The 15,384-nt window shown below is 33.9% G+C and overlaps 1 protein-coding gene across 4 annotated transcripts in view; it reads right to left on the bottom strand.

Moving 5' to 3' along the window:
• TRPC1 (transient receptor potential cation channel subfamily C member 1) overlaps window positions 1–15,384 on the bottom strand; it is a 64,468-nt gene that overhangs the window by 33,486 nt on the left and 15,598 nt on the right. For 2 of the 4 annotated variants that reach the window (XM_007188082.3, XM_007188084.2), the window contains exons 3-6: window positions 13,537–13,638; window positions 8,990–9,192; window positions 3,589–3,720; window positions 1,161–1,356 (exon numbers count right to left, since the gene is read on the bottom strand). In XM_007188082.3, coding sequence (XP_007188144.2) covers window positions 1,161–1,356; window positions 3,589–3,720; window positions 8,990–9,192; window positions 13,537–13,638 — 633 coding nt within the window. The remainder of the gene's footprint in view (window positions 1–1,160; window positions 1,357–3,588; window positions 3,721–8,989; window positions 9,193–13,536; window positions 13,639–15,384) is intronic. The other 2 variants (XM_007188083.3, XM_057545191.1) reach the window with 1 other exon arrangement.

The following is a 15,384-nucleotide window of genomic DNA, read 5'->3' as shown; positions in this document are numbered from 1 at the left end:
TACCTTAAGCAAGAACACTGGAGTACTAGAAAAATTATAGGATTTGAAGCCAGAGATCTAGATAAGAAATATAATATTTAGGTTATTTTATTTTATTTTATTACTTGTTAACATCTTTATTGGAGTATAATTGCTTTACAATGGTGTGTTAGCTTCTGCTTTATAATCTAGGTAATTTTAAAGTAAACATCTTAAAATTCCTTTATCAAACTCCCGAGTCACAAAGCTATTGGGAGGCTCAAACTGTCAACCAAGATAATCAAAAACTCTGTCCCTAGCACCAAAGGTCCTATATCTTGCCTTCTACCATAATCTATTTGGGGCCCCATTTTTATATTAATATAAATTTGATAAGCAAGTTTTATTCCAATATCTATGTTGATAGTAAGAATAATGGGTCTTAGAAGAAATACCTTAAAAGTACCATTTACCAACACCCTCTACTGAACATCATTATCTACATATAAATATCCATGTCTAATAAATTATCTCAAAAAATGAAGTTAAAAATGCATACCTTCCTTCTTCAAGTTCCTGAATCATGTGCATGTGAGTGTATGGGGAGTAGAAATAGGTATTTCCCTTAATAGGAAGGGATGATGCCAGAAGAGCCAGATTCAACTTAGTTATCATAGCATACGTCTCTCCACCTTTGGGTTTCACAATGAATTAACAAATAAGAATAAGGAACATAATATCTGGTATTTTATTTTTAAACAGAAAGGCCCTATTACTATAGAAAGGACTACTTATAAACAGGTCAATAATACAAACCCATGACAGACAAAACACAAGATGGAAACTTCATTAGGAAGGCATTTACTATACAGGATCTTACCTGCATAGCTACTATTTAGCAAAAACATTACGTTAACATCCATATTTTTATTATTAATGTTAATTGTTAAAAATAATAGCAACTACCATTTATTGAGTACTTGCTTAATGCTAATACTCATTGTACTAAACTCTAAATATATATATCTTTAATTAATTCTTAAAACTAAAGCTCAGACAGATTCAATAACTTTCCCAAGGACACAGTTTTTATGAAGCAGAACTAGGATCTCAATCTAGATGTATTGCTCCAAAGCCTCTGATCTGAGCCACCAGACTACTGTGGAGGAAATAATTTAAGTATATCACAGAAAACCTCATACCTCCTTTTGGTTATATTTGATAGCAAGTTTTAGACGACTTAAATTCATTCTTTCTTCTAGTAGTCCCCGTTTGTCAAGAGGCTCATCACTAGATGTATGGTTTAGGATAACTTCTAATTCGCGAGAATTCCGGGCTTGTGCAAGTAAATCTTTAGCAAACATTTTACATTGCCGGGCTAGTTCCTCATAATCATTCCTGCAAAGTGCAACAGTCTATTATTAGAAACGTCACTTCCATCTTCTAATTAAGCTGTTTTCACTAGAACATTTTTTACTCAGTAACATTTTAATTCTGATACTGCTACACAACATCTTTTGTGCTGACAGTCAAAGGAACCTACTGGTGCACAAATTCTCCTTTGGGGAAAACTGTAACACAATTATGTTCTCTGTGTTCACACTGATAGCCTTACGTAAGCACAATGTTTTCTTACATATACTGATATTCCTAGAAGTTCTGATAATATTTGTCAACCAGCTCTTCACTTAACTAATTTGCCCTCATTCTATAATAGTTTTATATAAAGCTTCCTTTTATATTATTTATCTAAACAATAGATAGTAACATCTTGATGCTATCCAATAAATATTATTATATAATTTTTAATAGAAGTTTTTTCAAGGATAGTCTATAATATGTTTATGCTACTTCTGATATTAAAATAGTATTCTGTTTCATTTTTAAAGTGCTCATTTAAACAAAATTCAAGTTAGAAAGAAAACTACTGAAACACACCTAGTACAGAATTCTTTTTCAGAATCACTATTCCTTGAAAGTTAGGACTTACCTGCTTATTAAAGGCAAGCCTAAATCACTTCTGAGAAACTAAGACATTTTAATAGATAATTCTTTTTAAAATATCAATTACATTAAGCTTATGGAACAGCTTAAGCTTATATTAAGCCTGAGTGGAACAACTTAAGAATAAAGTTAGAAATAAATAATTATGAATTAATTGGGGTTAGATTTCAGAAAATAATTTTTCATTCAGTTTTTTTAAAGGGAAAGGAAGGAAAAATAGGGAGATTTCCCATTGATTAATCTTTTTTTTTTCCAATGGGATTTTCCATGAACTGGCTGCATAAAATTATAACTCAAGGAGTTAAAAAGTTTTCCTCACCAGCTAACATTTTTTCATCCATTCTTTGCACTTACTATGTAACCAAAATTACCTAAGAATAAGTAGTTGAATTTCTTTTTTTAAAAAATAAATTTATTTATTTATTTATCTATCTTTGGCTGCGTTGCTGCATACAGGCTTTCTCTAGTTGTGGTGAGCGGGGGCTACTCTTCGTTGCATTGCGCGGGCTTCTCACTGTGGTGGCTTCTCTTGTTGCGGAGCACGGGCTCTAGGCACGCGGGCTTCAGTAGTTGTGGTGCATGGGCTTAGCTGCTCTGCAGCATGTGGGATCTTCCCAGACCAGGGATCGAAACCGTGTCCCCTGCATTGGCAGGTGGATTCTTAACCACTGTGCCACCAGGGAAGCCCAGTAGTTGAATTTCTTTAACAAACAAAGTATTACCTACTTCTTAGTCTAGGAATCTAATTGCAGTCTAATCAATTTTATGCCTACATGTTATGTTTCTCCTACTAGAAAATCTCACCAAACAGTGAAAAGGGACAAAGTCTGGGTGTGTGGAATGTACCTGACATACAAAAGCATTCTATATGCTTCTGAAAGTTATGAAGGATCGGGCTCCAAGGATGATTACAGAACCTAGGAATGAGGGGAGTAGGACAGAGAGCAGTTATAAATAAGTTTGCTCTTGCTTAAGGCTACCATTCCCACTACTCTTCACACTGCCCTAGAATGCCTCCGGCAATGTTGAACAAAGTAGGGATTTAAGGGTGGTGGAAGAGTGGAAAAAGGAAGATGGGGAAGGAGTGACGTAAGTGGTACTGGGGTCTATTCCACTGAGGGAAAAGGAAAATCTCAAGTATGTGGCAGCAAGGTTTGGTCATTTTGGATCAAATGTAGATAAATAAATGATAATTTGGCCTATGAAAAAACTCAGGCTGAAAATATTCTGGAAAACAAAGAGATAATTTACAATTTCCAGGGCTTCCCTGGTGGTGCAGTGCTTAAGAATCTGCCTGCCAATGCAGGGGACATGGGTTCGAACCCTGGTGCGGGAAGATCCCACATGCCGCGGAGCAACTAAACCCGTGTGCCACAACTACTGAGCCTGCGCTCTAGAACCCGTGAGCCACAACTACCGAGCCCGCGTGCTGCAACTACTGAAGCCCACGCACCTACAGCCCATGCTCCGCAACAAGAGAAGCCACTGCATTGCAACGAAGAGTAGCCTCCACTCGCCACAACTAGAGAAAGCCCGCGCATAGCAACAAAGACCCAACACAGCCAAAAATAAATAAATAAAATAAATAAATTTTTTTAAAAATTTACAATTTCCATTCATTCCCACCTGAATTCCACCTCCACAAGGCTTAGTTCTTTTAAATCAGCACTAAGTTCAAATGCTCGCAGAATTGGATCCTCCTCTGTTAACATTATTAAAGCTGGACTGGCCAAGCAGCGATATATATCAAGACGAAACCTGTGATAAAATTTGATTCCATAATGTAAAACAAATTTATTAGATAAATATGATCAGTATCTTTAGCCTATAATTTTCATAAATTTAAAATTAAAGTATTATAAAATTAAAAGAAAATAAAACAACTATAAAATACTTATTATAAGGTAATCTGCATAAAAAGAAAAAGACTTAAAAATAAATATTTTGAAATATAAATATTGCAATTTTTTATATCTACTGCTTATAAAGAAATTGTTTTAGTATTTGTTTTCATAGATTCAAAACTTTGTATCCTTCAATTCAATTTAATTAAAAAATTTCTATTCCTGAACCCAGTATTATTTTAAATGAAATATGTTAATAACTAATACATTTTGAATATATGGATGATCATTAAATTTTCCTTCCCCAGTGACAAGTTTACTTTAATATGCTACATATATATAACACATGACTCATTCAACCAGGTTATTTTTGAAAGTCCTTTCAAATCTTAAGAATGAAATCACTGATTTATGTCTAACTGCTAACTAATAGAAAAGTACTCCCTTTACCTTCCATAAACTAATTAATGTTTATAATCAATATCTAAATAGGAACCAAGTCAGAAAAATTTTGCTATAATTCTTTCATTTATAAATATATAATTCTTAATTTAAAATTTGGTAGATATTATATAAATATTTTTTCTTTTAAATACAAATTTAATATATGCTTGTTTAAAAAAAAAGCAAGCAGTTTAGAAACATAATGCTCCCCAATTCTCCTCCTTCCACCAACTCCACTCCTCAGAGAGTCACATTTCAGAGAATTATGAAAATCTCTCCTGATATTTTCTATTCACACACAAACATAATCAGGCATACTGTGTACAGGGACAACTATTTCTTTTTTTTTCTTTTCTGAGTATGTTTATTGATTTTTATCAATTTTTGGTTATTCATAAGGAATCGGCTTTCATGCCACTTTCGTGACAAGCCTACAACCCTAAAATTCTTAGGTAAAATTTATTGCATCTGAATTTCCAAGACACTTTTTAAATTTTTTTTCTTTTTTTATTTCTTTTTTAAAATTAATTTTTATTGGAGTATGGTTGCTTTACAATGTTGTGTTAGCCTCCACTGCACAACAAAATGAATCCGCCATACATACAGATATCCTCTCCCTTTTGGACTTCCCTCCCATTTAGGTTACCACAGTGCATTAGGTAGAGTTCCCTGTGCTGTACAGTATGTTCCCATCAGTTGTCTATTTTATACATAGTATCAGTAATGGATATGTGTCAATCCCAGTCTCCCAATTCCTCCCACCCTACCCCTTTCCCCCTTGGTATCCATACATTTGTTCTCTACGTCTGTGTCTCTATTTCTGCTTTGCAAATAAGATCATCTGTACCACTTTTCTAGATTCCACATATACGCGTTATTATACGATATTTGCTTTTCTCTTTCTGTCTTACTTCACTCTGTGTAACATTCTCTAGAAGGGACAACTATTTCTATGTCACTACATATAGAGTCATCTCGTTATTTCCTAAAACTGGATGGTTTTCCATTTGATGGCAGTCCATCCAATCTCCATTAATGGAACTTTAGGTTGCTTCTGATTTTTTACTTCCATAAATAATGTAAAAATGATTATTCTTTAGTTCACATACCCTTTGCACATTCAGAACTGCTGGATAAAACAGCATGTGCATTTTAAATTCTGGTAGATGTTTCCAAAGCACTAACAATAAGGAGAGCTCATTTTCCCCTACATCTTCATTAGTACATTGCTACCCTAACAGATGAAAAATGGAATTTTATGAGTTGTATTACTCTGAATTTCTTTAGAAGCTTAAGCATCCTTTCATGTTTACTATTTGTTTATACTTCTTCTGTAAACTACCTGTTCATTTGCATTAGCCTATTTTTCTGGTGTGTTTTTTTTTTTTTTTTACATCACCAATTTATAAAACTTCTTTATATATAAAAGAAATTAGCCCTCTGTCTAGTCAAAAATGTTTTAAATACTTTTCTCTCGTTGGTTGTTTGTCTTTTTACTTTGTTTGCAATGGAATTTTTCTGTATGGAAATTTAAAACTTCTATGTAACAAACTTATTGAAATATTCCTTATTTACCAGATAGGTCTCATGTCTTACTTAGACACAAAAATAGACCCTATACAATGCATTTTTTTTCTATATAATGCATTTCTAAGAAAACAATTTTTATGAAATCCAGCTCTGATCTAGATATTTAATTAACAAGTACAATTACCTGTATCTTAAGTAAGGATTTCTACTGAGGTATTTGCCTATACCAAAACTGTCCAAAACCTTGAGAAAAATATATATAATTGAGCAACTTATCTTTCTGTTTCCATCATTATGTCTATAGCAATTAATTTTTATGGTAATTAATTTTATCAGATTGTCTCTAAAAATGACTTTTGTATTAACCTACATAGTCATGTCTCAAAATATAGATTAATGACAAAATGCACAGGAAGAGTGACTGCTAGTACTGATGGCAACCAACTATGCTGGAGTAATAATGAAGAGCCATAGTATGGAAAGCAATTAGATATAATCTGAAAAATAATGAGGCTGCCTTGCTTTATTAAATCTGTCATTTTTGGTATTCAAAACACTATCAAAAGTAATGGTGGGATATGAAGAGGTCAGTGATTTCACTACACAAAATATATGCATAAAAATGGACAAAATTTTTTTTAAAAAATTAACTATTTCAGGTCACTGGAAATTGTCTATTGAGAATCAATTATTGGAAAACTGCCAGAGCTTCAGGCAGGAATGGCTGGAATCTGCGACCTTCTCACCTGAGGCTACCTCTTCACCTCTGCCTCTAGTTCACTCAATGAGAACTGCAGTTTTCCAGCCTGAAGCTGGTAAATCTGTATCTTTGTGCTAAAGGGGTAAAAATCAATTCATTGGGAAGCAAAAACCTACAGCTCTGCTGGCTGAAAGGATTAGACTTAGTAGAGACGAACAAGGAAAACCTGCAGCTTTGCAAGACCAAGCTTGCAGTCTGATTTGAGACAAAGAGTGGACCAATCAGAAGTTTAATAGGGAGATCTTGGAAACGAGAAAAGATATACAAGGATTCATATATAGTCTCCACAAATCCCTGGCTGACTAAAAAATTAGGCCTGTGTGCCAAGCATCAGAAAGTCTGATAAAAAGAAAAAGACAAGGAACTCTTGAGAAATGGCTGCAACTCTGAATGCCTTCTCCAACTAACCCACAGACTGTTCGTTTGTGTCTTATATTCCACCAACAAGTGAAATCATATGGTGTTTGTCTTTCTCCGTCTGACTTATTTCACTTAGCATAATGCCCTCAAGCTCCATCATGTTGTTGCAAATGGCAAGACTGCATCATCTCTGAAATTTAAAACCCAACATCTTAGAAATACAGATTGTCTCTCTTCCTTATTGCTACTATACTGACTCTTCAACATCACTGAAACCTTTGCCCATCCCTTACTCATTTTGTTAGCTCCCTTTTCTCCTGCAGGTCTGCTTAGCAATTCCTGGAAATGACTTCAGTCAGATCCCTCTGACATCTGCTATAACTGTTTTCTCAAACATTAATAACAAACTGTCTCAACGTCTTCAACAAATATACCAGACCATCCCTAAATAAACCACACTCACATACTGTGTAAAATGCCTTTTACCTGTTAATTCTCATCTATACTTAAACACTGAGCTCAAGCCACAGCTCCTCTAAAAACTTTGAAAACAAGCTTTTTCCACACCTCACACCAAGACAGGTAAAGCGTTTTCTCCAGCTCCAACCCCCACCTCCAACTGCTTAAACTACACACATATTTAATAAGCATACCTAATAATATTTAATAATATTTGAAAAATATTTATATTTAATATTAATAAAGGATTTTAATACTAGAAGAAGCCTTAAAGATTATTTCTGCTTGTCATTTTATAGACTATTTTATTTTATTTGCCAAGCTGCACGGCTTGCAGGATCTTAGTTCCCTAACCAGGGATTGAAACTGCCCTGTCAACTTCACTGACACTGCCCTCGGCAGTGAAAGCACAGAGTCCTAATCACTGGATTGCCAGGGAATTCCCCATAGACGAGTCATTTTAAAACTAAAACGTTAAATGAAATTGGCATAGCTATTAACCAGATCTTATCAAAGAAAAATACAGATCTCATTGTAAAATAGACTTGAAAATAGAGGGACTTCCCTGGTGGCGCAGTGGTTAAGAATCCGCCTGCCAACGCAGGGGACACGGGTTCCAGCATTGGTCTGGGAAGATCCCACATGCTGTGGAGCAACTAAGCCCATGCACCACAACTACTGAGCCTGTGCTCTAGAGCCAACACAGCCAAAAATAAATAAATTAATTAATTAAAAAAAAAAATAGAAAAAATTTCCAGCATAATCTCTGCAAGTAAACATTAAATTGATTCCCAGGAGACTTTTCCAGTTTATGAATTTGTGACTCTCTGTTTAAAGGTGAGGAAGGAGGGAGGGTGGATGGTTTGCAGCTTTAAAGCTAATTTCAAATATACTGTACAACAATCCTTAACTAGAAAACAATGTCAACGGATGACCTGGGACTTCCAAACCACATTTTCTGTAGTAAATGCTATACTTGATACTATTTCAACTATATTTGACTACTATATAGATAATATATACATAAAGGCATATGCTGAAAATTAGATCCTCAAGTCTAGCCCAGAACCATACACCTTATACAACATGCACATGTGTGATCTTGCTCAACCCATCCAAGAAGGGGTACTTTCTTGTTCATTCACTCCTCAGTTGTTCTTAATATTTTTGACTGGGGAGAATGGGAAGAGAAAAAGACTCAAATACTGTGTGAGAGGGGAAAAAGAGGCATAACAGGTTGAATATCTAGCTAGATAGATAATAGTTTTTATTTTCTTATAAATAAGACAGGAAGTGGTATCTCCACCCCTTCCAGTGCTTGGAAATTCTCTTAGATTAATAAACTCTGCTTTTAAAAAGCAAATAGTGACCCCATCCCTGACCAGCAGAAGTATGAGATAAACCTTATTCATAATTTGAAATTTTTTCCTAATTATTCATCATTTAGTAAATACTTCTTTAAAATGCAGAACTCATTGTATTAAGCAAAGGAGCTAGAAGTTTGGCTTTCATTAGTCATTGCAGTACCATATTTCTTAAAGTAGACATAGAAAGAACAACAACAACAAAAACTTCATTGACATATACCTTACTGCATCACACATCTTAATTTAAACCTTAATTTTCTGACCTGGAATGTCGGAGGCTGTCCTTTTTGTTTTTTGCAGAACACAATGTACATTCACAGCCAACCGCATGGGGCTTAGGTAGAGATACATCCTGTTTTAACAGCATTGTAAGAATTTCATAGTTGTTACGATGAGCAGCTAAAATGACAGGTGCAACATCCATAGTTGTTGAATACTCAGGATTCTGAATTCGCTCCATTAGTTTCTGAAAAATATTTATATAAACATCCAAAAGTTCTTATTTGTGACTTCAAAAAAACATTTATCTAAAAAATGTAATGAAAAAAATTGAAGGCACAAAGAATATAAAAATTATTTTGAGGAATATGATAAACATTTTCCTAGGATCAAATCTTTTTTGAAACCTCAAAACTTAACTTTAGTTAATAAATGCAATATAATCATGACAGACAAAATCTTCAACAGGAAATGTTCATACAGCCAGACTTCTGTTTTCCTAACAAAGAAGAAGTGTGGATATCTAGAGAAATACTTTAGGAGAAAGTGTTTCATTTTCACAGGATTATGGAAACATGCATGACAAGGATAAAGAACAAGAATTTTAGAAAAACAATATAATGGAAAAACAGAAATGTTAAAAGTAGGCAAAATATAAATGCGTGAGAAAGAAAATTTTAATTCCACCTCTATGGCAAAACCTTGCCAAATTGATAGCAATGAAGTTACTTGAAAGGGATAAGTAAATAGGAGGCACTCTTCATTTTGTGTAATTCTCTACATATTCTCAAACACCACCTATACAAATGCACAAAAACACTAACAATCATAGCTCCTGGAACTATTAGGCAGTTTACATTTATCATCTCATTTAATCCCCACAAAAGCCTGCAAAATTGAACATTATAATCCCCATGAAGAAACTGAGGCTCAGAGAAGTTAATGTGCCCGAGCTACACAACAGAGTGGCAAAGTGCAGATAGACCCCAGTTGAGTGTTACTCTGGAGGCTGAGCTCCTTTCACTGCATGGGCTCATGCCTGGTGATTGCATGACACGAGGAAAGAAACATTAGTAAATAAACAGCAGGATTAAATAAAGAAGGTTGACTATTTTATGACTATTACATATTCTTTCTAATACTTATCACTTTTTCACAGATGTTTTTCTGTGAGCTGTTCGATTCCATAGTATAAGCTTATCAAGTTCACCGTTAATTTTTATAATTTTTAACATTGTAAAAGTAGTGCACACATTATAAAATATCTGAAAAATATGCAAAAGCAGAAAGAATAAAAATGCCCATATTCCTACTACCCAAAACATTTTACAGTATTTCCTTTTTTTTTTTTTTTTTAATTTTGTTTTAGAAGACTATTTCCTTTTAGTCCTTTCTCCACCACACCCGCTCTTTAAGGGCAACTTTGGCATGAATGACTTGGCACCAACGATTAAAAACAATGGTCCTTAATATTTTGAAGATCAAGGACCCTTATAATGATCTCGTAAAGCTATAACCCAGAATCTTCTGGAAAAAGAATTCATGTACAGAATTTTGCATGCAATTTAAGGAAGTTCATAGACTCTATGTTCAAGATATTTTATTTTGCTAATATAAATAATACTACCACAGACAAATTTATGAATACAGCTTTTTCAAAATTCAGGATTATCTCATTAACATAGAACCCCTGAAGTGGAATTATAGGTCTGAAGGCCATGAACAATTTTGAAGCTTTTTATACATATTATCAAAGTCCTTTTAATAGTTTATGTTACCAATAATATAGGAATGTACCCACCCACTAAGGTTTACTCACCAGCACTGAGCATGATCACTCCCAATTTATGAGTGAAAAAACTATCATGAAATATTAATTTACTTTTCTTTGATTACTGGTAAATTTTAGTATTTTCTGACATTCTTACCTTTTTTTTCCTCTTTTATGAATAGTTTGTTTATACACTTCCCATCTATTTATTGGGGACTTCAAATTAATGAATTTATTTTAAAATTACAGAAAAATCTAAAAATTTACGCCATTCCCCCTAATTACAAAAAAAGAGGTTATAAAGAGGAGAAAATCATATTTAATCCCCTAAGAAAAAAAAATGGTCCTTAGTTTTCCTAAGAAACATAATTAACTGTATGAAAAACACTATTAGATGATTAAAGTTCCTAATTTCAATGCTCATAATATAATCTACACACTATCAAAAAAAAACTGTATTTGAAAGTGAAAATTTATCAAAAGACAATTTTGATAAGCCAAGAATATACAATGAATTCACTGAGATGGTAAAAAAAAAAAAGTATATAAAAATATTTGATACTGCCTGTCCAGTTGTAATGAGGCCGTTAAAAATGTGATCTTGTCACTGGAAGTACTCAGGCAAAGGCTGGATAACTTTCTTTGTTAGAGATAGTGTAAAAAGTGTTCTTTCATTGAGTAGGTGAGGACTGCCCAGCCTTACAACTCAGTATTCAATTGGCAGTGGCAATGGTGATGAAATGATATCAGTCAGTTGCTCCAATACCCTGGCACACTACACTCACCCTCCCCAAGAGTATAAATGGATTAAAAGGCTAGAAGGTGGAACAGGTATACCAAAATATACTAGTAACTGCAGGATAGGTGTCAGAAAATTGAATAGGATTTCTGATCATTTCTGATCTTTTGGATAGGAGTTATATTATTGGCCCTTTTTTCTCTACTCTTGTTGGCTGCTTACCACCACTTAAACTAGTTGCAACTATCCTCTGGAGAAAGTCATGCTTACACAAACTTTGTAATAGTTTAAATGAGAGAAAAATATTTCAGTTAATATATGATAAAGTATACAATTTAGGGGAGCTTCTCTTCGCTCTCAGAAAATGGCAGATAATTTGCAACCAATTTATAATTCTTTCTTTTTTTTTTTTTTTTTTTTTTTTTTTAAATTTATTTATTTATTTATATTTATTTTTGACTGTGTTGGGTCTTCGTTTCTGTGCCAGGGCTTTCTCCATTTGTGGAGAGCAGGGGCCACTCTTCATCGCGGTGCGCAGGCCTCTTACCGTCGCGGCCTCTCCCGTTGCAGAGCACAGGCTCCAGACGCGCAGGCTCAGTAGTTGTGGCTCACGGGCTTAGTCGCTCCGCGGCATGTGGGATCTTCCCAGACCAGGGCTCGAACCCGTGTCCCCTGCATTGGCAGGCAGATTCTTAACCACTGCGCCACCAGGGAAGCCCCTATAATTCTTTCTTAAAACAGTATTTTTCTTCTGAGTATAGCCAGGTTACACTCCCGGAAATTATTTTTTACTGATTGTTTTACTATATCCTCACCAATAATGAATGTTATAACTTTAAAATTTTGATACACAACAAATATCTCATTTTTACAGTAGAATTTATTTAATTATTAGTGACTATATTCCTAGTTACAAAAGCAATAAAGAAAAATTTAAAAGTAAGGAAAAATATCCTTAATTTGGCAATGTGATGACTGCTGTTAGGTAACATTTTGCTACATTTCCACACAGTTCCTTTTCTGTGCATATTTTTAATCTCAGATCATATTATATGTACAGTTTACTGTTCTCATTTTTTCCCTTCTGTATCATATTTTTTCATGTTCCTAATTATTCCTTTAAAAAATATCATGTTAATATATATGTAATTATTTACGTTTAGAATCTTCTATTTTGGGATGTTTAGATTGTGTCACATGGTTTTTTCATTGCTACAAATAAGATTATAAGTAACATTTCTGTCCACATTTCTGACCATTTCCTTGACAAATTCCTAGAGGAGGAAGCACTAGGTTCAAGAATATGAACATCTTTCTTGTTTATGACATATCCTGCCAAACTGCTTTTCAAAATACCCTCTTCCAGTGGTGTATGAGACTGTACTACGCCTTTGCCATCAATGGTTATTAGTTTTCAAAAAAAACTTTGCTGTTTGATAAGCAAAAATTAGCACCTCGTGTTTGATTATTAGTAAGATTTAATATGTTGTACTTTCTTTTGAGATTTTTCCATGTCTTTTATTGATTTTGATGTTTTTCATCAATTCATCTAATATTAAGATTATGAATTTGAGATATATGCTGGAAATATCTTTTGAAAGTTATCCATCTGCTTTCTAAATTTTGCCTGATGTTTTGATTCTAGAAGTTTAACTTCTATACAGCCAAAGGCTGTGCCACTGTGATTTTTCTCCAAAGTCCTTCCCTCCCAGTCAGTTAAATATTCACCTACATTTTCTTCCAGTTCTATGGTTTCACTGTTTATATTTAACTTTTAAACGCACCTGGAAACTAATCTGTATTTTCAACTTAACCTGCAGAATGTTCCAAACTAAAAATACTGGATCACACTGGTAAAATTATAGAAATATCATGAATTTTAAGAAGGTTTCCTGAGAGCAACATTAATTATTCTTGCAAATGTCTACTTACTTTAAAGCAATATTTTACAGAGTAAAAAAAAAAAAATCTATTTCTTTAAAACAAAGTAAATTGGAGGGGAGGGAGAAAAAAATGGCAGTGGGGCAGGAGATCTATTTTGGTTTAAAAATCCAAATTAATAAATATTTAAGAGTACTAACTACTATAGTTGGTCTTGATGATCGTTTTGGTCGATGATTAAGTAGTATATCAACAGCTCCCACTACTTCAGAGTCGATTGCCACCAAAAGTGCATCTGCGGACTTTAAACAAAAAAAAAAGGTTAAAAATGAAAATGGAGGATAAAAAGGTAAACTATTTATTTTTACTAATTCATAAAGAAAATTATTTTTTTAATTTAAACTGTATTATATACAGTAATACTGAATTTTTTAAAATTTAGACTGTCCAAATAGTACATTTGCTAGCCTTGGCAGTACTTCAGTGTACCACAACACACATATTTTTGTCCTGGTTTCACTGAATGAGCTGGTAAAATAATGAATGCTTGATAGTGGGGTTTATTAATGAAACAGTGCTGATCTATGTAGTATTTAAAGTTGATATGTTATTTTTTTCAAGATGTTTACTCTCGAACTTTGGACCAAAAGAATCTTCATCACTCCAAATCTATAAAAGAAATTGCCAAGAACAATTACTACAGGTAAAGGATTGTTTTCTGTCTGATAAAAATGATAATCAATGCAACCATGAGGCTAGGGGACAATGAAAAATATGTTAACAGAAGGCGGAGCCCCTCTGCTCTCATCTTTAAAGCACACATGGCCGACTGAAATGGTACAAATATGGCATTAATATTAGCAATCTTTTTCTTTTTTTTGGTGGTACCACACTGATTGCGGGATCTTAGTTCGCTGACCAGGGATCGAACCCAGGCCACAGCAGTGAAAGTGCCGAGTCCTAACCACTGGACCACCAGGAAATTCCCAACATTAGCAATCTTATCTAGTAAAAATCACAGAGAACTAGGATACCAATGTCCTTAGAGACAAGAGGGAGAAGTGACTTTATAGTTTTACTCCCAAACTACAGGTCATTTTGAAGCTCCAACTTTGACAGGAGGAAAAAGTAAATAAATAGAAGCTGAGGAAACGGAGATTTTTCAACTTTTCAATATAACAAACTCTTCAGTCCTACTGTGATACTTGGCAACTGAGACATCAGGTTTGGGATTTCTTTTTGTTTTGCTTTGTTTTGTTTTTTAAGGAAAACCATAAAGGCAGAAGCAAAAAGTGGGGATAAGTAATGATTTAATCTAAGAAAATACCCTGATTATTTAAAAATGTACCCTGTACATTTTTAAACTATTAAAATGTTTAACAACTATTTAAATCAATATTCTCTCCCATGAAAATGAAATTATAACAGATCTTTAATATTCTTTGTAGCTGAAAAGAAAGCTTTCATCCACTTTCTCTAGACGTCAAAAACAGGACTAAAAATGGCAGACTTTATCTGGATGTCTAAAAATAGGACGAAGTACTCCAAATAATTGGGTTGGGGTCACATTCAACCATTAGGAACTGCCTATGTATTCCTATAGGAAAAACTCCCCACCCTCATGGGAAATTTAATTCATTATTTTATCCCTTAAACATTTTAGGGTTCACTGGGCTGTAGCCTATTCTTTAAAAGCTACCGCTATTATTCTTCTGCTTTACAAACGTTTCTCTTCAGTTTTTACTGTACTTGGTCAGGTGAAGCAAACAAGCAAAAAGAACCATGTGTTCATTACTACTAAACAGTTTATTTATGGTTTTTAATTTTAACCTATAAAGCTAACTATAGTAATGCCACTGCTCTCAAAGTCAAAACACCAGGCAACTCCAATCATCTGAAACATAGCCATGGATCTAGCTGCAAATTTCTCCCCAAACCATACTGAGCTGTCACAAACTAACTTCATGGGCATTATTTCCTAGAAGCAACTGCCTCACCCACACCGACTTAAGAGTTGTCTATAAATGACAGACACCTGGCTTTCCCAA

This window comes from Balaenoptera acutorostrata, chromosome 4 (genome assembly GCF_949987535.1).
Source record: "Balaenoptera acutorostrata chromosome 4, mBalAcu1.1, whole genome shotgun sequence".
Lineage (NCBI taxonomy): Eukaryota > Metazoa > Chordata > Mammalia > Artiodactyla > Balaenopteridae > Balaenoptera > Balaenoptera acutorostrata.
The sequence above is the reverse complement of the archived record's forward strand: the minus strand, read 5'-3'. Positions and strand labels throughout refer to the sequence as shown.